The sequence below is a fragment of the Dryobates pubescens genome (genome assembly GCF_014839835.1).
Source record: "Dryobates pubescens isolate bDryPub1 chromosome 41 unlocalized genomic scaffold, bDryPub1.pri SUPER_41_unloc_2, whole genome shotgun sequence".
Lineage (NCBI taxonomy): Eukaryota > Metazoa > Chordata > Aves > Piciformes > Picidae > Dryobates > Dryobates pubescens.
Genome location: NW_026530686.1, coordinates 79,195 through 101,373, shown reverse-complemented (window position 1 = coordinate 101,373; position 22,179 = coordinate 79,195). Strand labels below are relative to the sequence as shown.

Here is a 22,179-nt window from a genome sequence, read left to right as displayed (position 1 = left end):
GACAGGCAGCAGCACTGCAGGGCTGGGAAGGGCTCCCCAGCATTTGGTGCCCACACAGCACTCCCTGCCCTGGAGACACAGCCACGCTCCCAGCTCCTTGCTCACAGCTCCTTGCTCACAGCTCCTTGCTCACAGCTTCTGCTCACAGCTTCTGCTCCCAGCTCCTGCTCCCAGCTCCTGCTCACAGCTCCTTGCTGTCCTCTCCAGCACTGTCACAGGGCAGACCCCAGTGGCCAGGTGGCCTCTGGGAGCTGCCTCTCCCCTCCCACTCTCTGTGCCAGGCATGCCACTGGCTGTGCCCCCAGCTTGGCACCGGGAGAGCCTCTAGGGAGGGGAGTGCTGCACCTACCCAGCCTGCTGGCAGAAGTGGATCACTGCCTGCTCCTGCTCCCGCGTCTCGATGGAGCCAGGCCGCAGCCGCCGGATCTCGCGGATGGCATCGCTGCCGCTCAAGCCCTGTGCCCGTGCCAGGTAGCAGGCCAGCATGGTGCCCGTCCGGCCGTGGCCCAGCATGCAGTGCACTGCCACAGCCTGGGCAGCACCACGCTGTCAGCTGGCACCGCTATGGAGGGACTCAGCTGTCCTGCTGGGGGTGTCCCTGCTAGGGGTATCCCTGCTGGGGGTGACCCTGCTGGGGGTATCCCTGCCGGGGGTATCCATGCTGTGGGTGCTCCTGATGGGGGTGTCCTTGCCAGGGGTGTCCCTGCTGTGTGTGCCCCTGCTGGGGGTGTCCCTGCTGGGGGTGACCCTGCCAGCGGTATCCCTGCTGGGGGTGACCCTGCTGGGGGTGTCCCTGCCGGGGGTATCCCTGCTGGGGGTGTCCCTGCTGGGGGTGACCCTGCCAGCGGTATCCCTGCTGTGTGTGCCCCTGCTGGGGGCGCCCCTGCTGTGGGTGTCCCTGCCAGGGGTATCCATGCTGTGGGTGCTCCTGATGGGGGTGTCTCTGCCAGGGGTATCCCTGATGGGGGTGTCTCTGCCAGGGGTATCCCTGCTGGGGCTGACCCTGCTGGGGGTGACCCTGCTGGGGCTGACCCTGCTGGGGGTGACCCTGCTGGGGGTGTCCCTGCTGGGGGCGACCCTGCTGGGGGTGTCCCTGCCGGGGGTATCCCTGCTGGGGGTGACCCTGCTGGGGGTATCCCTGCTGGGGGTGACCCTGCTGGGGGTGTCCCTGCCGGGGGTATCCCTGCTGGGGGTGACCCTGCTGGGGGTATCCCTGCTGGGGCTGACCCTGCTGGGGGTATCCCTGCCGGGGGTATCCCTGCTGGGGGTGACCCTGCTGGGGGTGACCCTGCCGGGGGTATCCCTGCTGGGAGTGACCCTGCTGGGGGTGACCCTGCCGGGGGTATCCCTGCTGGGAGTGACCCTGCTGGGAGCGACCCTGCTGGGGGTGTCCCTGCCAGGGGTATCCCTGCTGTGGGTGCCCCTGTTGCAGGTGACCCTGCCGAGCAAGTCCTGGCCCAGGGGTGTCCCTGCCGTGGTCCCGCCGTGCTCCCAGCACCACCCTTGGGTGTGACAGGCTCTGCCTCCCTTGGCACCACCCCCTCGGTGTGGGCTCTACCCGGATGCCCCGTGGGGCCGTTCCCCCCCCGCCGCGGGCCGTGAGCTGCCCTCCGCCGTACCTCGCCGCGGGCGTTGGCCTCCTCCACCAGCTGCAGGAAGCTGCGGATCTGCTGGGGGGCCGGGGGGGTGAAGTCCGGCACTCGGAAGCGGTGCAGCTGCAGCGCCGGGCAGCAGCCGTGGTGCGGCGGCGGCCGCTCGGTCAGCGACACCAAGTGCCGCACGCCCTGCGCCAGCAGGAAGCGGTAGTGCCCTGGCTCCCGCGGCATGCCCAGCGCCGCCAGCCGCCCCTCCGACACCCACGAGAAGTTGGGGGGCTCGCACGCCCCCATCGCCTGCGGGGACAGCACCGCGGGGCTCGACCCACACCTCCCCGGACAGCCCCGAGCTGCCCCAGCCAGGGCTCTCGGCAGGCCGTGGACACAGCGCTCAGGACCCCCGGGCCAGGGTCCCCGGGGCAGGGCTCACACCACCCCCGCCCAGGACCTTGATCCCCGGTCGGGCCCTTGACAATCCCAGTGGAGACCCCCGGGACACCCTGTCCCTGTCCCCAGCACTCCCAGTTCAGACCCCCGGGACCGGACCACGAGATCCCCGGGACCGTCCCCTCGTGACCCCCGGCACCGTCCCCCCGAGATCCCCGGGACCGTCCCTCCGAGACCCCCGGCACCGTCCCCCCGAGACCCCCGGCACCGTCCCCCCGGGACCGGACCACGAGATCCCCGGGACCGTCCCCTCGTGACCCCCGGCACCGTCCCCCCGTGACCCCCGGCACCGTCCCCTCGTGACCCCCGGCACCGTCCCCCCGAGATCCCCGGGACCGTCCCCTCGTGACCCCCGGCACCGTCCCCCCGTGACCGTCCCTCCGAGACCCCCGGGACCGTCCCCCCGAGACCGGAGCACGAGATCCCCGGGGCCGTTCCCCGGCGCAGACCCGGCCCTCCCCGTACGCCGCACCGCCCAGGCCCGGCCCCCGCAGGCCCGGCAGGGGCCCTGGCTCGGCTCGGCTCGGCTCGGCTCGGCTCGGCTCGGCTCGGCTCGGCTCGGCCCGGCTCGGCTCGGCCCGGCTCGGCTCGGCCGCTCCCCCGCAGTCCCGGGCAGCTCTCTCTCCGCCGTACCGGGAGGCCGCGCGGCGGCGGAGCGGAGCCCGGGGAGCGTCTGCAGAAAGCGGCGGCGCCGGCGGGCCCGGAACGGCGATCAGCGGCGGTGCCGCGCACCCGGGGAGCACCGGAACTGCCCTGCGGGAGCACCGAGACCCGGGGCTGCACCGCCCGGGAGCAGCGGAACTGCATCCCCCGGGGGGCTCCGAGACCCGGGGCTGCACCGCCCGGGAGCAGCGGAACTGCATCCCCCGGGGGGCTCCGAGACCCGGGGCTGCACCGCCCGGGAGCAGCGGAACTGCATCCCCCGGGGGGCTGCGGGGCACGGGGCTGCACCGCCCGGGAGCAGCGGAACTGCATCCCCCGGGGGGCTCCGAGACCCGGGGCTGCACCGCCCGGGAGCAGCGGAACTGCATCCCCCGGGGGGCTCCGAGACCCGGGGCTGCACCGCCCGGGAGCAGCGGAACTGCATCCCCCGGGGGCCTCCGGGGCACGGGGCTGCACCGCCCGGGAGCAGCAGAACTGCATCCCCCGGGGGGCTCCGAGACCCGGGGCTGCACCGCCCGGGAGCAGCGGAACTGCATCCCCCCGGGGGGCTGCGGGGCACGGGGCTGCACCGCCCGGGAGCAGCGGAACTGCATCCCCCCGGGGGGCTGCGGGGCACGGGGCTGCGCCGCCCGGGAGCAGCGGAATTGCATCCCCCCGGGGGGCTGCGGGGCACGGGGCTGCACCGCCCGGGAGCAGCGGAACTGCATCCCCCCGGGGGGCTGCGGGGCACGGGGCTGCACCGCCCGGGAGCAGCGGAACTGCATCCCCCGGGGGGCTCCGAGACCCGGGGCTGCACCGCCCGGGAGCAGCGGAACTGCATCCCCCGGGGGCCTCCGAGACCCGGGGCTGCACCGCCCGGGAGCAGCGGAACTGCATCCCCCGGGGGCCTCCGGGGCACGGGGCTGCACCGCCCGGGAGCAGCAGAACTGCATCCCCCGGGGGGCTCCGAGACCCGGGGCTGCACCGCCCGGGAGCAGCGGAGCTCCATCCCCCGGGGGGCTGCGGGGCACAGGGCTACAACTCTCGGGAGCAGCGGAACTGCCCTGCGGGGGCTCCGGGACTCGGTGCTGCTACTCTCGCACCCCCTCCCGGCTCCCGCCCGGATTTCGCCCCTGCCTCAGGCCCCCTCCGTGCCCGGGGGTGCCCACTCGACAGTCTCTGACCCCTCCACTCGGCCCCAGTGTCCCCAGGAGGGAGCCGGCCCCTGGGCAAGTGGCTTTGTCCCCTCTGTCCTCAAGGTTCCTTCCTTGAGCCAGGCTGAGCTTCGAGGGGCTTCCGTGTGCCCTCAGCCCCTTCCCTGTGCCCCCAGCGCCGTCTGTGTGCCCTCAGCACCATTCGTGTGCCCTCAGCCCCTTCCGTGTGCCCTCAGTGCCCGCGGCTGCAGTGCCCAAGCCCATTTCTGCATTTATTGGAGGCTGGGTGGCTTTTGGCGGGGGGGGGGGATCACACAGCAGGGGAGGGGGGGATGGGAGGCAGGCCCCCCGGCAGCGCCGCGCCCTGTGCCAAGCCTCAGGGCTTCAGGTAGACCTCTCCCACTGCCCGGTAGGGGAAGTTCCTCCAGCCGAAGATGGGAGCCTCGTAGGGGGTGTCCTCCATGGCTGCCTTCACCGCCGAGGCGGAGAGCACCACGTCCCACAGGTACACGGAGGAGATCTCCCCCACGAAGGACTGCTTGGCGTCGAAGCTGCCCCCGAAGGAGTCCTGGTCCTGCCCCAGCACGATGGCTGCCTCTGCCCCCACCCTGTAGCCCTTCTGCAGCCCCTTGCGGGGCCAGGCCCTGCCGTCGAGCCAGAACTGGACGATGCCGGTGGCCGACTCCCAGCTGGCACAGACGTGCTGCTGGCTGGGCGCCGCCCCCAGGGGGATGGTGAAGATCACAAACTTGCCCCCGATGTGGAACTCGTAGGCGCTGGGCTTGGGCTTGAAGAGGAGGACCTCGTTGGCCTGAGCCCTGGTGGCGTAGGAGAAGAGGCCGTGGGGCCGGGCGAGGTCGCTGTAGGAGCGCAGGCAGAGGGTGAGGGTCTGCAGGGGCTGCCCAGGCTGAGCCCGCAGCAGCACGTGGGAGTCCTTGGTCTCTTGTGGGAACACAAACACTTTGTGCACCAGGTCTGGGGCAGAGGAGAGAGAGGTTTGCTCTTTGCAGGGAAAGGCAACAGAAGGCTTCTTCACCACCACCTTTCTTTGCTTCTCCCCTTGAATGGCTTTATGAGGGCTGAGCTTCAGCCAGGCTGCCCTGGAGCAGCACCTGAGGCTCCCTGGAAGGTGTCCAGAGCAGGGCCCCAAGGAGGAGCAGAGGGCTGGAGCTGCTCTGAGGACAGCCTGAGAGGGTTGGGGTTGTGCAGGCTGGAGAGGAGAAGGCTCCCAGGAGAGCTTCTTGTGGCCTTCCAGGATCTGCAGGGGGCTCCAGGAAAGCTGGGGAGGGACTTTGGAGGGGGTCAGGGAGGGAGAGGACTGGGGAGATGGAGCACAACTAGAGGTGGGGAGTTTGAGGTTGGATGTGAGGAAGAAGTTGTTCCCCGGGAGGGTGGTGAGAGCCTGGCCCAGGCTGCCCAGGGAGGTGGTGGAAGCCTCCTCCTCATCCCTGGAGGTGTTGAAGGCCAGGCTGGAGGTGGCTGTGAGCAGCCTGCCCTGGGCTGAGCTGTCCCTGCCCATGGCAGGGGGCTGGCACTGGCTGAGCCTTGATGTCCCTTCCAGCCCTGCCAGTTCTGTGTCTCAGGAAGGCATCCCTGGCACAGCCCCCCCCGCGGTGGCAGGGTCATGGTGTGGCCGCAAGGGAGCTGCTGCCATGCTGGAGGGAGCCTCCAGCATCAGGCCCAGGGGTGGCTTCCACCAGCCAGAGCAGCCCTGTGTGGGCTCTGCCGTGGGCACAGGGTGGTGAGGACAAGCTGTGGGAAGGAGAAGAGAGAGCCCCTGTCCTCCCCCCGCCCCGGGGGGCATCCCCTCGGTGCCCTCCCTACCATTTATCTGCAGGTTGTAGGTGGCCACGGCGGTGCCCTGGGGACCGGTGGCAGTGCAGCTGTAGGTGCCCAGGTGGCTCTTGTTGAAGGAGTGGAAATGCAGGACGCTGCTGGGGCCTCTCTGCAGGGGTTTGTGGCTTCCTTCCTTGTCCCACAGGAACTCCTGGCGGCTGAGCCGGGCCAGGAGTCACTTGGGCAGGTGGGCACCACAGGGTGGCCCTGCCTCGGGCTGGAGGGATGCTGGGGGCCCTGATGTTCCCTCCCCAGCTCCTTTTCCTCCTGCTGCCCATGGGGCTGGGGCTGCCAGGGCTGCCTGCCTCGCACTGGTGCTGTGCAGGAGGCTGCCAGAGGGTGGGGAGTGCCTTACCCAGGGTCCCCCAGGACCTCACAGGAGAGCTGCAGCCGGTGGTACAGGGTGGGTGCTGGTGGCTTAGCCTGGATCCGGGCTGTCAGCCTTTCTGCAGCACCCAGAGGCAAGGGTTAGATGGGGTAGGGGGTTCTGCCCATCCCCTTCTCCCCACCCGTGGGTCCCAGCCTGTGGAAGGCAGCCCTGTGTCCCTACTGCTGCCCTTGCCACAGCCCTGGAGCACCATTTGTGGTGCCCACCGCTGTGTCCCTGCCACCCCCCACTGCCATCTCATCTCCTGCTGCACCTTCCTGCACCCCCAGTGCACCATGCTGCACCCACTGCACCCTTCTGCAGTGCTCAGGGTGCCCCACTGCTCCCCACTGCCACCACTGCTGGGTGTCCCCCTGTCCCCACAGCTCCTTCCACTTCTCCCATGGGCCCTGGAGGGGGTCCCAGTGCAGCCCCTTTGACCCTACCTCGAGGGGCAGCGAGGCCGAAAAGTGCCATGAGGGTGAGGAGGCTGAGCCACAGCTGCCCCATGGCACCCTGGAGCCCAGCAGCTGGCACCTCCGTGGTGATGGAGAGCAGCAGAGGCAGAGTGCTGAGGCTGTGGCTGGGGTGAGTGTGGCTGCAGGTGGTGATGTTTGCCTGTGGCCTTCATCCCCAGGCGCCCAGGGACACTGACCCGGGGGCTGCTTGGCAATCTGGGAGAGCCCCAGGGCTGGTTTGCCTGCCTGGGAGCCTGCCAGAGCCAGCAGGCTGGCAGGGAGCCCAGGGACAGCAGGGGTGTGTGGGGCCGGGCACTGGGGGCAAGCACTGGGGGCCAGGCATTGGGGGGCAGGCACTGGGGGCAGGCACTGGGGGCCAGGCGTTGGGGGGCAGGCACTGGGGGCAGGCACTGGGGGCAGGCACTGGGGGCCAGGCGTTGGGGGCCAGGCATTGGGGGGCAGGCACTGGGGCCAGGCACTGGGGGCCAGGTGTTGGGGGCCAGGCGTTGGGGGCCAGGTGTTGGGGGCAAGCACTGGGGGCCAGGCATTGGGGGGCAGGCACTGGGGGCCAGGTGTTGGGGGCCAGGCACTGGGGGAAGGCACTGGGGGCAGGCACTGGGGGCAGGCACTGGGGGCCAGGTGTTGGGGGCAGGCACCAGGGCTGGGCACTGGGGGCCAGCTGCTTGTGCTGTGCCCCTGCCTGCCCATCCCTGATCACTTCTGCTGCTTGCTGCTTGGGTGGCAGATGTTGGACATGCAGGGCAGTGCTGGAGCTGTTGGGGACACGCAGGGCAGCGCTGGAGCTGGCTGCAGGGCAGTGCTGGAGCAGCTGGGGACATGCAGGGCAGTGCTGGAGCTGTTAGGGACATGCAGGGCAGTGCTGGAGCAGCTGGGGACATGCAGGGCAGTGGTGGAGCTGTTAGGGACATGCAGGGCAGTGGTGGAGCTGTTAGGGACATGCAGGGCAGTGCTGGAGCTGGCTGCAGGGCAGTGCTGGAGCTGTTGGGGACACGCAGGGCAGTGCTGGAGCAGCTGGGGACATGCAGGGCAGTGCTGGAGCTGTTAGGGACATGCAGGGCAGTGCTGGAGCTGGCTGCAGGGCAGTGCTGGAGCTGTTGGGGACACGCAGGGCAGTGCTGGAGCTGTTGGGGACACGCAGGGCAGTGCTGGAGCAGCTGGGGACATGCAGGGCAGTGCTGGAGCTGTTGGGGACATGCAGGGCAGTGGTGGAGCTGTTGGGGACATGCAGGGCAGTGCTGGAGCTGTTGGGGACACGCAGGGCAGTGCTGGAGCAGCTGGGGACATGCAGGGCAGTGCTGGAGCTGTTGGGGACACGCAGGGCAGTGCTGGAGCTGTTGGGGACACGCAGGGCAGTGCTGGAGCAGCTGGGGACATGCAGGGCAGTGCTGGAGCTGTTAGGGACATGCAGGGCAGTGCTGGAGCTGGCTGCAGGGCAGTGCTGGAGCTGTTGGGGAGACGCAGGGCAGTGCTGGAGCTGTTGGGGACATGCAGGGCAGTGCTGGAGCTGGCTGCAGGGCAGTGCTGGAGCTGTTGGGGACACGCAGGGCAGTGCTGGAGCTGTTGGGGACACGCAGGGCAGTGCTGGAGCTGGCTTCAGGGCAGTGCTGGAGCAGCTGGGGACATGCAGGGCAGTGCTGGAGCTGTTGGAGACACGCAGGGCAGTGCTGGAGCTGTTGGGGACATGCAGGGCAGTGCTGGAGCTGTTGGGGACATGCAGGGCAGTGCTGGAGCTGTTGGGGACACGCAGGGCAGTGCTGGAGCTGGCTGCAGGGCAGTGCTGGAGCTCTTGGGGACACGCAGGGCAGTGCTGGAGCTGGCTGCAGGGCAGTGCTGGAGCTGTTGGGGACACGCAGGGCAGTGGTGGAGCTGTTGGGGACATGCAGGGCAGTGCTGGAGCTGGCTGCAGGGCAGTGGTGGAGCTGTTGGGGACATGCAGGGCAGTGCTGGAGCTGTTGGGGACATGCAGGGCAGTGCTGGAGCTGGCTGCAGGGCAGTGGTGGAGCTGTTGGGGACATGCAGGGCAGTGCTGGAGCTGGCTGCAGGGCAGTGCTGGAGCTGTTGGGGACATGCAGGGCAGTGCTGGAGCTGTTGGGGACACGCAGGGCAGTGCTGGAGCTGGCTGCAGGGCAGTGCTGGAGCTCTTGGGGACACGCAGGGCAGTGGTGGAGCTGTTGGGGACATGCAGGGCAGTGCTGGAGCTGGCTGCAGGGCAGCTCAGGAAGTGTAGTGAAGAAGACTCCCAGGGGTGAGTGGCAGCTCAGCTGTGGGTGCTGGTGCTCGAGGGGACCCTGCTGGGCTGAATGGTGCCCCCAGCCCTCCCCAGCTCCATCCGAGCCCCCTCTCAGCAGGAGCTGCTCTGGGCCCTGGCGGTGGCAGCTTCTCGGCAGGCTGTGTAGGGGAAGGGGTGCTGGGGGCAGGGAGGGGAGAGCGGGGCCCGAGGCCACCTCAGCCTTGGGTCCGGCTGCTTCTCAGGGCGCCAGCGCCTCCCGCAGCCGAGCTTTCACCACCACGTCGCCCTTCACTTGGTAGCTGAGGCTCCTCCAGGCCAGCAGGGCGGGCGGCAGGCGCAGGGACAGGTAGGCAGCTCGCATCTTGTCCGGGGACAGCTCCGTGTCCCACAGGTAGACGTCGGCCAGCTCGCCCGAGAAGGAGTTGTAGAAGTCGAAGCCGCCCCCGAAGGTGTCCTGCTCCTGCCCCAGCAGGATGGCTGCCTCCGCCCCCACCGTGTAGCCCCTCTGCAGCCCCTTGCGGGGCCAGGGTTTGCCGTTGAGCCAGAACTGGGCGACGCCGGTGGCCGACTCCCAGCTGGCACAGACGTGGTGCCAGTCCGTGCCGCCCTCGGGGAGGCGGAAAGTGACGAACTTGCCCCCGACGTAGAGCCTGTACTCGGTGGGCTTGGGCTTGAAGAGGAGGATCTCATTGTCCTGAGCCTTGGTGGCGTAGGAGAAGAGGCTGTGGGGCCGGGCGAGGTCGGTGTAGGAGCGCAGGCAGAGGGTGAAGTTCTGCAGGGGCTGCTCCAGCCTGGCCCTCAGCTGCACGAAAGCGTCGCTGGGGTCCTTCCGGAAGACAAAGACCTTCCGGTAGAGGTCTGGGGGATGACAGAGGGGATGTGGAGGGAGGCTGCGGGGTGTCGCTACAGCCCCCCACCCCCGACTGCCTCCCAGCCTTCCTCTGTCCCCCTCGGGTGACTCCCCGTGCCCGGCATCCCCTCTGCTGCCCCCAGCCTTGCTCCAGCGCCGCTGCCCAGGCTCTGGCACAGCGCAGAGCGCCCTGGCAGCTGCTGCCACGTCCCCCCCTGGCCCTGCCCTGTGCCAGCTCCTGTCCCCTGGCATCACCCCTACCTTCCTGGGCCACGATCCCCGAGAGCCCAGCCAGGATGGTGAGGCAGAGCTGCAGATGAGCCACGGTCCTGGGCACTGCCATGGTGCTGGAGAGGAGCCCCCTGGGTGTGGGGCAGCTGCCCGTGGGGTTTATGGGCTGGAGGGTGGGAGGGGAGCTGCGTCCCCCCAATCCCATCCCTGGCAGCTTGGCATGCCCGGGGGGAGCAATTTCACACTGTCATGGGGCTGTGCCACAAGACCCTGTGTCATCTGCCTGCCTGCATGAGGCTCCCCTTGGCACCGTGCCCCTGGGGTGTGCCCACCCGGCTGGGGAGGGGGGCACCTGGCCACGTGGCATCATCTCTGTGCCCCTCCCTGCAAACCACCCCCGGGGGAGACCCAGTTTGATCCTGGCTCCTCTGAGAGGCCCAGGGGAAGCTGCTGCAGCCTGCCCTGCAGCTCCTGGGCACCTCCTGAGGCTCTGCTCCACACGTCCTGGTCGCAGGGCTGGAGCCTGAAGCCAGAGCTGTGGGCACCAGGTGGCAGAAGAACCCACAGCAAGGCCAAGTGGCCAAGGGTCCAGCGCCCTCCCGGGGTGTCTGTGTGTCCTGCAAGCCAATGGGGCTGGTGGGCAGCAGGCTGTGCCCCCTGCCCGGGTTGGCAAGGGGCAGGATTTTGTCTGCTCCAGGCTCCATCAGGATGGTGCTGAGTTAGCTGCTGGGGGGGGTGGGGGGGATGGAGCTGGGGCTGTGGGGCAAGGGTAGGCTGGGGGTGACCAGGGGGCAGCAGCAGGGTGCTCTTGGCTGCCTGTGGGGGGATGATGTGGACTCAGTCCCCACCAGCTCAGTCTCTCAGGGCTGAGCCCGCAGGTGCTGCAGGGTTTGTCTCAGCTGGGGCAGCTCCTCCTGTGCCACCACACTGGGCCACGGACCCCATGGGGGGGCAAGTCTGGGCCGTGGGCTTGTGCTCCTCCATCAGACCTCCCTGATGTTTGTACACATCTGAGGGGTTGGGGGGCAAGAGGCAGGGGCCAGGCTCTGTTCAGTGGTGTCCCTGTGGCAGGACAAGGGGCAGGGGACACAAACTGCAACCCAGGAGGTTCCATCTGAAGCTTCCTTGCTGTGAGGCTGCTGGAGGCCTGGAGCAGGCTGCCCAGAGAGGTTGTGGAGTCTCTGGAGGCTTTCCAAACCCTCCTGGGTGTGTTCCTGGCTGCCCCTGCCCTGGCAGGGGGCTTGGACTGGATGATCTCCAGAGGTCCCTTCCAGCCCCAACCATTCCATGATCCCCCCCAGCTCTCCATCCACAGCCAAGTGCCTTGTGACCACACGTGGCTGTCCCTCGTGGGCCAGGCAGGGCTCAGCTGCCTCCAGCGCTGGGTGGAACTCAGCAGCCGCCTGCTGATGGGCTGCAGACCTGCAGGAGCAGCATCTCCTGCCGGCGCAGGGGCGCCAGGAGGACACACCTCCAGCTTCCCGTCCTTGAGCCCACGGCAGCCTGGCTGGAGGGGACGGATGTCACCCCCCCCCCCCCCCCCCAACCCAGGCACCTCCCAGCCACTGCCGCTAAGGGGTCTGGCAGCCAGGGCCGTGGTGTGTGACTCCCAGGGGATGATCTCGGACCAGAAGCTGACCTGGGCTTGGCAGGAGGCAGTGAAGAGCTCTCCCTTGCTTCACATCACCACTGCCCTCACTGCCAGCCCAAAGGTCCTCACGGAGCTGGGGGGGGGGTCTGAGCCTCGGGGGTGACACCCCCTGGGAGGTGCTTGAGGCAAGTGAGCAAATCTGGCTCCAAAGAGTGAGGCTGAGACCCCAAGGAAGGGGTGGAGGAAGGAGAGGAACTGTGCTTGGAGACCAGGTCTGGTGAGGAGCAGGAGTTGGGGAGAGATCACAGCCCTGGGCTGGGCACTGGGGAGGCCACAGCTGCAAGCCTGGGCTCAGGGTTGGGCTCCTCAGGGCCAGAAGGACTTGGAGGGCTGGAGCAGGGCCAGGGAAGGGCAAGAGAGCTGGGGAAGGGGCTGGGGGAGAGGGCTGGGGAGGAGCAGCTAGAGGAGAGGAGGCTGAGGGAGACCTCCTTGCTCTCTGCAGCTCTTGAGAGGAGGCTGCAGCCAGGGAGGGGGCTGGGTAGGGCCAGGAGCAGAGGAGATGACCTCAGGCTGCCCCAGGGGAGATGACCTCAGGCTGCCCCAGGGGAGATGACCTCAGGCTGCCCCAGGGGAGGTTTGTGTTGAACATTAGGAGAAACTTCTTCACCGAAAGGGTTCTCACAGACTGGCCCAGGCTGCCCAGGCAGGTGGTGGAATCCCCATTCCCTGGGGGGGTTTAATTGCCATCGAGATGTGGTGCTGAGGTCGCCAGGTAAGGCTCGGACTGGATGATCTCCAAGCTCTCTCTGACCACCACGATCCCCGGGCTCCATCCCGGGGCCTACACTGCCCTCCCCTGGCTCCTGCGGGGACCAGGGACAGCGCCGGGGGCCGGCGTGAGCCCCTCGGCGGCAGCTGCCGGAGCTCAGCCGCTGCCGCCGGCGGCTGCCCGTGGCTGGCACAGCCGCAGGGCCACCAGCGCGGCGGGCACCAGGCAGCAGTGCAGCACCCCCAGCCCCTGGCTCAGCCCCAGCACGAAGTCGAAGTGCTGGAAGGTGCCGCAGGAGGGCTGCAGCAGCCGAGCCTGCAGCAGGAAATCCACGGCCAGCCCCACGCCGTAGGGCGCCCAGAGCAGAAGGAAGAGCCAGCTGACGCCGATGCCAGGCTCCCAGCCTGCCTTCAGCTTTGGCACGGCCACCGTGGCCACCACCAGCGCCGCTGGCAGCAGCAGGAAGAGGCAGAGGCAGAGGGCGAGGTGCAGCAGGTACGCTGGGGACAGGACCTCCACGCTCCGCTGGATGCAGCTCGTCCCCGAGGCTGCCACCGTGCCGCCGCTGAGCGCCGCTGGCACTGCCAGCAGCAGTGCCCAGCCCCACAGAGCCGCAGCCAGCCGCTGGCTCCGGGAGTCCCAGCGAGCCCAGGCGGTGCAGAAGGAGCTGGTGCCCACCAGCAGCCCCTGGGCGAAGAGGCTCCAGTGCCAGAGCAGGTGGGTGAGCTTGCAGGGCACGGTGCCCAGCCGCCAGCCCTGCCCGATGCCCACCGCCACCAGTGGCAGCAGGGCGGCGAAGAGACCTGTGCCCACTGCCAGCTGGGCCACCAGCGCTCGGCTCTGGGGCCAGCCCCAGGCGTGGGGCCGCTTGGCCAGTGCCAGGAGCAGTGCCCCGGTGCCCAGGGCGGCCGCGGCGCAGGTGACGGCCAGGAAGGGAGGTGCCAGGCGCTGGAAGTGGGCACAGTAGTGGTTGTGGCAGGGCACAGCGTCGTAGTCTGTGAAGATCTCGTAGGTGTAGTTGTAGAAGCTGCCCATGGCCGTGCCCATGTCCGTGCCCATGTCCAGGAGCTCCATCAGGTTCAGGGAGGTTTGGTTCTCCACGATGCTGGCACTCTGCAGGTGAGACCAGTGGGCATCAAGCTGGGACTGCAGGTGCCCATGCCCCATGGCATCCCTAGAGGCACTGCCTTCCCCCCCCCCCCCCGCCATGGAGCTGCTGCCCTGCCAGTGCCAGACAGAGCCCTGGCACGGGCTGTGCCGGGTGATTTATCAGGGAGTGACACAGGGTGGGCAGGGAGGAGGCCACCAGCAGCTGGTGCCTCGGGGCTGCAGCATGGCACCAGGCTGGCCCCATGGCACAGGGCAGCACAAATCTTCTTCCAGCCTCAAAGGAGGGCTGCAGAGCCACGGCAGGTGGGTGCCAACCCCACAGCAGGTGGGTGCCAGTCCTCCAGTAATTGAGTGCAGACCTAGCACTCAATGGGCATCCCCCCCCCCAAGCCATCTGCCACTGCCTGCTGGCAGTACCCTCTACAAGCTGTGGCCCTGCTCAGCTCTGGGCACACACCTGGTGGGCACACACCTGGTGGGCACAGCCCTCGTGCCCAGCAGGATGGGAACTCTGTGGGCAGAGGGGGCAGGGGAGGCACTCACCACCGGGATGCAGTTGCCCATGATGTGTGTCCCGGGCTGGCACCACTCACTCCTCTGGGCTTGGGGGTCTCCGATGGGCGCCGTGCGTGGCAGAGCGCTGTGCCCAGTGGCGCAGGCTCAGGGGTGCCCGCTCAGGGGTGCCCACTCTCTGAGAGCCGTGGTGCCCCTCAGAGCCTCTGCTCTCTGTGCTCCTCCTGCCGCGCAGGCAGCCCAGGGCCTGTGCTCGGCAGATAAGAGCTCACCGCAGCCCCCCCCGGTGCTGTGCCAGGGCGTGGAGGAAGCAAGGGGGGGCAGGGGGCCCAGGGCTGCCGGGAAAGCCGGCGAGCGGCCGGCACAAGCCGGGGGCTGCTCGGGCAGGAAGCGATCAGCTCTTGGCAGAGCACCTGGAGCTCATCACCAGCCTCATCGACGCTCCTGCGCCTGGCAGCGGCTCGGCCGGGCGCCGCTCCAGGGGTGCCAGCCGCGCACGGAGCCGGCTGTGGGGCTCGGGGTGGGTGCAGGATGGGGGCGGCAGTGCGAGGGGACCCCGCGGCAGCACAGCTTGGGCCAGGCTCCCGCAGGGGGAGGAAATCTGCAGCCCTTCCTCAGGATGCTCAGGGAGGCCACCAGGTCCTGGCAGGTCACCCCGCGGCTCCGCGGCTGAGTCACAGCCTCCCTGCGCTGCAGCCTGCCAGGGGCTGGTGGCATTTGGTGGCCCTCGTGGTGCCCGCTGAGAGCGCTCCCAGTGCTGGTGGGACCGGGGAGGCCTCAGGGGGTTGGGGCTGAGGGTTCCTGTGGAGACTGGGGGTGGTGAGGCTGGAGAAGAGGAGGCTGAGGGAGACCTCATTGCCCTCTACAGCTCCTGAGAGGAGGCTGGAGCCGGGGGTGGGGCTGGGCTCTGGTGATGGAAATAGAGGAAATGCCCTGAAACTGTGCCAGGGGAGCTCCAGGTTGGCCACGAGGAACAATTTGTGCCCTGCAGGAGTGGTCAGGGCCTGGCACAGGCTGCCCAGGGGGGTGGTGGAGTCCCCAGCCTGGAGGTGTGCCAGAACCCTGTGGCCATGGCCCTGGGGCCAGGGTTTGGTGCCCGTGGTGGGGTTGGATCACCTCGGAGGTCGTCTCCAAGCCAAACGATTCTGCGACTCTGATTCTGTTCCGTGATTTGGGGGGGAGCTGAGAGGGTCTTGGGGGGCTGGGTGGGGGTGAAAGCGCTGGGGGCCTGGGGACAGCACTGCGGCTCTGCTCTGGACTCAGCCACATCCCTGGGGGGAGCCTTGGTGTCCTGTCCCCCACCCCGGGCCGAGCTCTGCCTCTCCCCTACCCCTCCCCGACCCGGGGCCGAGCCCTGCCCCCTCCCCTGCCTGTCCCCTACCCCGGGCCGAGCCCTGCCCCCTCCCCTGCCCGTCCCTCACCCGGGGCCGATCTCTGCCCCCTCCCCTGCCCGTCCCTCACCCGGGGCCGATCTCTGCCCCCTCCCCTGCCTGTCCCCTACCCCGGGCCGAGCTCTGCCTCTCCCCTATCCCTCCCCGACCCGGGGCCGATCTCTGCCCCCTCCCCTGCCTGTCCCCTACCCCGGGCCGAGCCCTGCCCCCTCCCCTGCCCGTCCCTCACCCGGGGCCGATCTCTGCCCCCTCCCCTGCCTGTCCCCTACCCCGGGCCGAGCTCTGCCTCTCCCCTATCCCTCCCCGACCCGGGGCCGATCTCTGCCCCCTCCCCTGCCTGTCCCCCACCCCGGGGCCGATCTCTGCCCCCTCCCCTGCCCGTCCCTCACCCGGGGCCGATCTCTGCCCCCTCCGCTGCCCGTCCCCCTCACCCGGGGCCGAGCTCTGCCCCCTCCCCTGCCTGTCCCTCACCCCGGGCCGATCTCTGCCCCCTCCCCTGCCCGTCCCTCACCCGGGGGCCGATCTCTGCCCCCTCCCCTACCCGTCCCTCACCCCGTGGCCGAGCTCTGCCCCCTCCGCTGCCCGTTCCTCACCCGGGGCCGAGCTCTGCCCCCTCCGCTGCCCGTCCCTCACCCCGGGGCCGAGCTCTGCCCCCTCCCCTCTCCCTCCCCGACCCCAGGGGTCGCAGGCAGTGCGGGCGGCTGGCGGGGGGCGGCGCGGGGGGAGGCAGAGGCAGGGCCCGGAGGAGTTTTGTGTAATCCAGATATATTTGCAGGATTATTTTCGTTTTCTTCCGAGATTAGCACAGGATATTAGAAAGGTTATAAAGTCACATCCAGGGTCGTCGTCTCCCTTTTATGTACAAACAAGAACACAGCACAACAACACAGCCCCCTCCTCTGCCCTGCCCCCTCCAGAGCTCCCTGCACCTATGGCTTTCGTTGTCTATTGAGAGTTCAGTGCCCGGCCGGGGGCCGCTGAGCCGCAGGGACCCAGCCCGGCTGCGAGCGAGGCCTGCGGGGTCCCAACCCCTCCTCGCTCCTCGCCCCCCGCCTCAGCTGCCTGCTGGTTTGGATGCCCCAAGACCCAGCGCTGGTGGAACGGGGGCGGGGGGCGTGAGGCTGGGGGCTCCTGCCTGTGTGGCCAACGAGGACCCTCCCCCTGCTCCCCACGGGAGGTGGCTGCGCCCTGGGCTGGCCCAGCCGCGCGGTGGCAACCCCCCGGCTCTGCTGGGTGCCAGCAGGGAAGGACAGGTGCCCGGTGTCCTCTCTGCCCTCAGCGTGTCCCCTGTGCCACCGCCCCAGCAGCAGTGCCTGCCCTGCTCCTTCTTCCCTCTGCGGTGCTGCCCATCTGCCAGCAGCCACAGCGGTGCCACCAGGTACCCTCCTGCCACCTCCCTGTGCCCCTGACCCCACCCGGTGCCACCCCCTGGCACCATGGCACAGCTCCTTGCCTCTTCGCATGGCCCTCACCACCTCTGGCACCCAGCCTGTAGCCAACCCCCTGGGGCAGCCCTGATGCCACAGTGCCACCCGCAGCAGGACCTGGCCTGGGGCCACCCCCTCGTGCATGCCCTGCAACTGCTCCTGTGCCAGGTGTGCCCATCCCTCTGTGTGCTGCACCCCACTGTGCCCCTGGGCACCCCAAACCTCACCCCCCTGGCACAGGCAGAGCCTCGTAGCTGCAGAGTGGTTTCTGCAGCACCCTCGTGATGTGGGGTGCCCCCTCCCACCAGCAGCACCCTGGGTGCCCCATGGCTGCCCCCTCCCCACACCGTGCTGTGCCCATCACCCCTCATCCCCCAGCATCATCTCCTCTCCACGAGTGGCACCTGCTCTGTCTGCCACCCCTCACCACTGTGCCCCTGGGGCTGGTGCTGCCTGGCCTCTACCCAAGGCCCCTGGCTCCTGCCCTGGCACAGTTGCAGCCTCCTGCCCCTACCCTGACTGCTCCCAGGCCCTGGGGCCAGGGCTCAGCCCCTGGCTGTGGCTGCAGGACACAGGACCCACTGAGGTGCCCCCTGGCCCACCCTCTGCTGCAGCTCATGCCCCAGGGCCCTGTGCCCACTCCTTCCTGTGCTGCACCTTGCCAGGTCCTGTACTGTGCTGGCATCTCAAAAAGACCAACTTCTGACTGCTAGCAGCTGTGCCTGCTGGTGCCAGCCCTTGAGCAGCAGCGCTGGGGCTCAACCAGCTGTGCCCACACTGCCTAGGAGGGGCACAACCCCTCCTGTGCAGCCCCAGCTGCCACTGAACCCCTTCCCTCCCTGGCCCCCAGGCTGGGGCTGCTGCAGACTTCACAGGGGGACTGAGCTGCACTGCCCAGCAGGTCTCTGCAAGGTGGCATCAGGAGCTGGCATCCCCCCAGCAGCAGCTGCTGCAGATCCACAGCAGGGTGCCAGGCCTGGGCCCGTGGGCACTGGGTGATTAACAGCACTGCCAGCTGCAGCCTTATCTCCACCAGCAACAGCTGCAGCCCTGCAAACCAGCTCCAACCCTCCTCCTCCTCCTCCAGAGAGGGGCAGGGAGGAAGCACAGGGAGCAGGTTTCTTCCCCCCATGCCATGGCTCCACGCCTGGCACTGGCCCCCTGCTGCCCACGGGCTCCTGACCCACGGGGAACCCACTCCTGTCGGTGCCCCTGCCACCAGCTCATCCCCACTCCAGGCCTGCCTCTCTGCTCTGCCTCTTCTTCCTCATGGGGCTGGCCCCAGCCACCTCCCAGCCCCACCTGCCCTGGCATGGCCTCCCCAAGGCCTCTTCCTTGTGCCCTGTGCTCAGGGGGTCTGGATGGGAGTGGTACCAACCTGCCCCATAGGTACCTGGTGCCCCACAGCAGGGGACATGAGCTCCTCCTCTGCCTCCAAGGTGAGGTTACCCCACCCAGGGCTTTTGCCCCTTCCCACAGGGCTCTCCTCCTGCAGCCAGCCCAAAGGGCTGCCCAGCCCAGGGGTGGCTCCAGCCAAGTCCTTGTGCCCACAGCAAGAGCTGCTGGCAGGGTGGCAAAGCCTCACTGCAAGGTTGAGAGGTGAGGCCTGGCTGGGGGTGAAGGGCACCCAGTGGGCACTGGAGTGCACAGCCCTTGGCAGCCTCATCCTATGGGTGTGTGGCTGGGGGGTGGGCAAGAGATCCCTGGGGATGTGCTGGAAGAGGTTGGGAAAGCTTCTTGGGTTTGTCCTGGAGGAGAGAGTGAAGCAGGCAGGGGGCAGGGCAAGCCCCCAGGGCACCGAGACCCCGACCTGGGCATCTTGACTGCAGCCCTGGGCAGGGTCCAGGCAGCCCCCAGCAGCAGCCCTGGGGGAGCTCCCCAGGAGCAGCAGCCCCAAGCCTGGCAGTGCTCTGGGGGCTGCCTGCCCTGGGGGCAGGGGGGGTGTGTGTGTGTCACCTCCAGCTCAGCTCCCCGAGTGCCACCAGCGGTGCCACCTCTGGCTGAAGCACCCTCAGCTCTAAACCACCTTCCCAGAGGCTCAAGCCCAGAGCCAGCCTGGTGAAGAGGGCTGTGGTGGTGCCCACCCGGGCTGAGCTCCCAGCACAGCTGCCCCCCTGCACTGAACGTCTCAATAGAAGGCTTCGGCTTCGGTCGATGCTCCCAGCACAGGAATCTGCGAACTTGGGGCTTCCGTCTCTGGATTCGCTCCCAAACCTCTGCCCTCCCCCCTCCCGCCGGGGTGGGACCGGGGAGCTGCAGCGCTGGACAGTTCCCAGCCGCTCCGGGGGCCTCGGCGGTTCCCACCCTGGAAGCTCATCCCCCCGCCCCCCACCCCTCACACATCTACCGCGGGAGGACAGCTCCCCCCTGCCACACCGACACTGCTCCACACCGACCACCAAGGACAAAATCAGGGCAGGCGCCTGGGCTCCCTCGGGGGCAGAGTCGCTGCCCGCTCGGCACCCCGGCTCCTGCCACCCTCCCTGTGCCCGCCGGGGCTGGCACGCAGCGCCCGAGGCTGGGGGCGGCCGTGGGAAGGTGGCTCCGGGCTGGCAGGGGGAGGCATGGGGCAAGCATTTCGTGACAGAGGGTTCCCCCTCCCCCCCGCCCCCAGCTGCCCCGAGCTCGCACCAGGGCCCGGAGCCGATTTTATCCTTGGATAGCAAAGAAACCAAAACGGAGAGAAACAAAGGAAAGAGCTACACCAACCCCAGCCCAGGGCCCAAAGCAAAGAGCAGCCACAAAACCCAAGCAGAGGTCCAAGGGAGGAGGGGAGGAAGGTTGCTCACCCACTGCAGCGCGCAGGAAGGTCGCTCACCCCCCTGCAAGGGGGGCTGCTCTCCCATTGCACAAGGCAGGAGGGTTGCTCACCCCCTGCAGGAAAGTTGCTCACCCAGTTGGAGGAGGCAGGGGAGTTGCTCTCCCCCGGCAGGAAGGTTGCTCACCCACTGCACAGGGCGGGGGAGCTGCTCTCCCACTGCAGGGAAGCTGCTCCTCCACTGCAGGGGGCAGGAAAGTTGCTCACTTGCTGCACAGGGCAGGGAAGTTGCTCTCCCACCGCAGGGAGGTTGCTCTCCCAGGGCAGGGAGGTTGCTCTCCCAGGGCAGGGAGGTTGCTCTCCCACCGCAGGGAAGCTGCTCCTGCACTGCAGGGGGCAGGGAGGTTGCTCACTCCCTGCTTGTTCGGCGTCGTGCGAGCAGGGCCGAGGAGCAAGCAAGCGACCGGGGCCGGGGCTGTGGCTCTGTACAAGTTTCCCAGCAGCTTCCTCACCTCTCAGGCTGGTTGCCCTCTGCTCCGCCTCCTGCCATCCCTCCGTCCTCTGTCCTCCGTCCGTCCGTCCGCCTGTGCCGGGCGCGAGAGAAAATCCGTTGGGGTGCGTGGGGGTGGTGGTCTCGGTGGTCTCGGTGCCGTTTCCATCAGGGGGCGCTGGCTCCGTTTCAGGCTCTCTCTCCCCTGCCCCCCATCCCCCTAGATGAAATACTCCTTCTTGTCGTCGCCGCCGGCCTGCCCTCCCTCCGCGTTGATGATGGCTGTGTCGGCGTCCGGGGCGTCGTCAGAGCCCTTGGCCTCGTGGGTCAGGTAGGTACCTGGGTGGGGAGGGGGAGGTTAGCATCACGGGGTGGGGGGGGACCCTGCAGGCATCCCACTCCCACGCAGGCAGGGGAACCTTGGGCTGCCTGGCAAGCAAAGTCCTCCGGGTCCAGCCTGCAATGGAAAAGTCGCCGGAGAGCCTGCGCCGGACCCTGCCTGGGGGCCTCCCCGCTGGCAGGCAGCAGCTCTCCTGCCCGCACCTCCCTGGCGGGCAGCGGCTCCTCTCCTGCCCGCACCTGCCTGGCGGGCAGCTCCTCTCCTGCCCGCACCTCCCTGGCGGGCAGCTCCTCTCCTGCCCGCACCTGCCTGGAGGGCAGCGGCTCCTCTCTCCTGCCCGCACCTCCCTGGCGGGCAGCGGCTCCTCTCCTGCCCGCACCTGCCTGGCGGGCAGCTCCTCTCCTGCCCGCACCTGCCTGGCGGGCAGCGGCTCCTCTCCTGCCCGCACCTGCCTGGCGGGCAGCTCCTCTCCTGCCCGCACCTCCCTGGCGGGCAGCGGCTCCTCTCCTGCCCGCACCTGCCTGGAGGGCAGCTCCTCTCTCCTGCCCGCACCTCCCTGGCGGGCGGCTCCTCCCCTCTCCTGCCCGCACCTGCCTGGCAGGCGGCGGCTCCTCTCCTGCCCGCACCTGCCTGGCGGGCAGCGGCTCCTCTCTCCTGCCCGCACCTCCCTGGCGGGCAGCTCCTCTCTCCTGCCCTCTCCCCCCTGCCCCTCCCTGCATCTCTGTCCCCGCTCGGGGCGCTGGAAGGTTTCTCTCTGCAGCTGCCACCTGCGAGGAGGCTCTGGCTGGAAGCTGCCCCGGAGCCGGTGTGAGGCAGAGGCAGCTCCGTGGGGCTGGCAGGGCAGGGGTGGAGGGCAGGGGTCGGGGGGGGCTCTACTCACACATCACCTCTGCGGGGGGCTGCCGGTGTCTGGAGGTGACCGTCTGCCCGTGGCTTATGCACAAACCTGCTGGGCGGATGAAAAGGCCAGGGATGGGGAGGTGGAAATGGAGGAGGGGAAAGAGGAAGGCTCGAGGAGGGCAGGGAGAGGGAGGAGGCGAGGCCAGGGACAGCGCCGTGGGCTGGCCGGGGGTGGTGGGTACCAAGCCATGAAGGAGAAATGGGGTAGGAGCTGCCTCCACCTGGTCCTGCCCAGCCCCAGGGACTCACTGGGACACCTCCACGCCGGGGCCAGCGCCAGCATGGGCAGGGGCGGCAGCCCCTGAAGCCAGGAGGGCTGTGCTGGGCAAGCCCAGGCAGGGGGCAGCCCTGCAGGACACGGAGCTGCCTCCCTTCACCCCTCGGCTCCGGTGACTCTGCTCCTCCGGCCCCCCGAGCAGGGAGGGAGCCCTGCGCCGCCTGCCCCCACACGGCACCGCGGGGAGGGGGGCCCTGGCTTGGTGCCCTCCCCGGGGCTGTCCCCTGCCCCCTACCTTTGTGCCTGATCAGGTAGTGCCCCAGGACGATGAGGAGGCTGAGCAGGAGGAAGACGATGACGGCCACCACGCCGCCGATCACCGCGTGGTAGGTGCTGGAGGTGGAGGGCACCGGGCTGGCATCTGCCCCGAGGGCAAAGGGAAGAGAAAACAGAGAGAGGGAGAGGCTGCAGCCCCTGCTCCGCAGCACAGGCTGCTGCCTCAGCACAGGCTGCCCACGGCGGCGAGCGGGCACCTTGGGAGGGCCCAATCCTGCTTGGCTCGGAGCCACCAGCTGGGTGCTGCCGCAGGCGAGAGCTGTCCGGGCGCAGGGCGAGGGAAGGGAAGGCAGCAGGGGAAGGGAGGAGGGAAAAGCCACAGCCACTGGTGCTGGGTCCTGCAGAAGGAGCTGAGCTGAGCCCCGACAGCTGCCCTGGGAGCCCTGCCCGGGCAAGAGGCAGCTGGGAAGAGCTGCAATGGGCAAAGCCAACCCTGTGCCCTGCTGCCCGCCCTGTGCCCGGGGAGCAGCCTCCTCTGTGCAGCCTGGGCTGCCTCTGCCCTGCAC

At 69.1% G+C, this 22,179-nt stretch overlaps 5 protein-coding genes across 6 annotated transcripts in view; all 5 read right to left on the bottom strand.

The window, feature by feature from the left end:
• Window positions 1-119: 119 nt before the first annotated feature.
• On the bottom strand, window positions 120-1,945 carry DUSP23 (dual specificity phosphatase 23). The gene is made up of 3 exons (XM_054179224.1): window positions 1,620-1,945; window positions 350-531; window positions 120-209 (listed from the first exon to the last, which is right to left on the bottom strand). Exons 1-3 carry the CDS (start codon window positions 1,887-1,889, stop codon window positions 182-184), a joined length of 480 nt encoding a protein of 159 aa, XP_054035199.1. The 5' UTR covers window positions 1,890-1,945; the 3' UTR covers window positions 120-181.
• Window positions 1,946-4,199: 2,254 nt separating this feature from the next.
• Window positions 4,200-6,124, bottom strand: LOC104298778 (C-reactive protein; the record flags this gene model as incomplete). The annotated part of the gene is made up of 3 exons (XM_054179226.1): window positions 4,200-4,813; window positions 5,663-5,832; window positions 6,030-6,124. Coding segments are annotated over 3 exons (864 nt in total), but the record flags the coding sequence as incomplete, so codon positions are not given.
• Window positions 6,125-8,988: 2,864 nt separating this feature from the next.
• On the bottom strand, window positions 8,989-9,943 carry LOC104298777 (serum amyloid P-component). Its single transcript, XM_009898874.2, has 2 exons — window positions 9,862-9,943; window positions 8,989-9,608 (listed from the first exon to the last, which is right to left on the bottom strand). The coding sequence occupies exons 1-2, from the start codon at window positions 9,941-9,943 to the stop codon at window positions 8,989-8,991; spliced, it is 702 nt and encodes a 233-aa protein (XP_009897176.2).
• Window positions 9,944-12,209: 2,266 nt separating this feature from the next.
• ACKR1 (atypical chemokine receptor 1 (Duffy blood group)) lies at window positions 12,210-13,358 on the bottom strand. The gene has a single exon (XM_054179195.1). The coding sequence runs from the start codon at window positions 13,356-13,358 to the stop codon at window positions 12,348-12,350; it is 1,011 nt and encodes a 336-aa protein (XP_054035170.1). The 3' UTR covers window positions 12,210-12,347.
• Window positions 13,359-19,599: 6,241 nt separating this feature from the next.
• Window positions 19,600-22,179, bottom strand: part of CADM3 (cell adhesion molecule 3) — a 28,284-nt gene continuing 25,704 nt past the window's right edge. The window contains exons 8-10 of one of the 2 annotated variants that reach the window (XM_054179210.1): window positions 21,633-21,758; window positions 21,101-21,166; window positions 19,600-20,219 (exon numbers count right to left, since the gene is read on the bottom strand). In XM_054179210.1, coding sequence (XP_054035185.1) covers window positions 20,101-20,219; window positions 21,101-21,166; window positions 21,633-21,758 — 311 coding nt within the window. In that variant the 3' untranslated portion in view covers window positions 19,600-20,100. The remainder of the gene's footprint in view (window positions 20,220-21,100; window positions 21,167-21,632; window positions 21,759-22,179) is intronic. The other variant, XM_054179211.1, reaches the window with a different exon arrangement.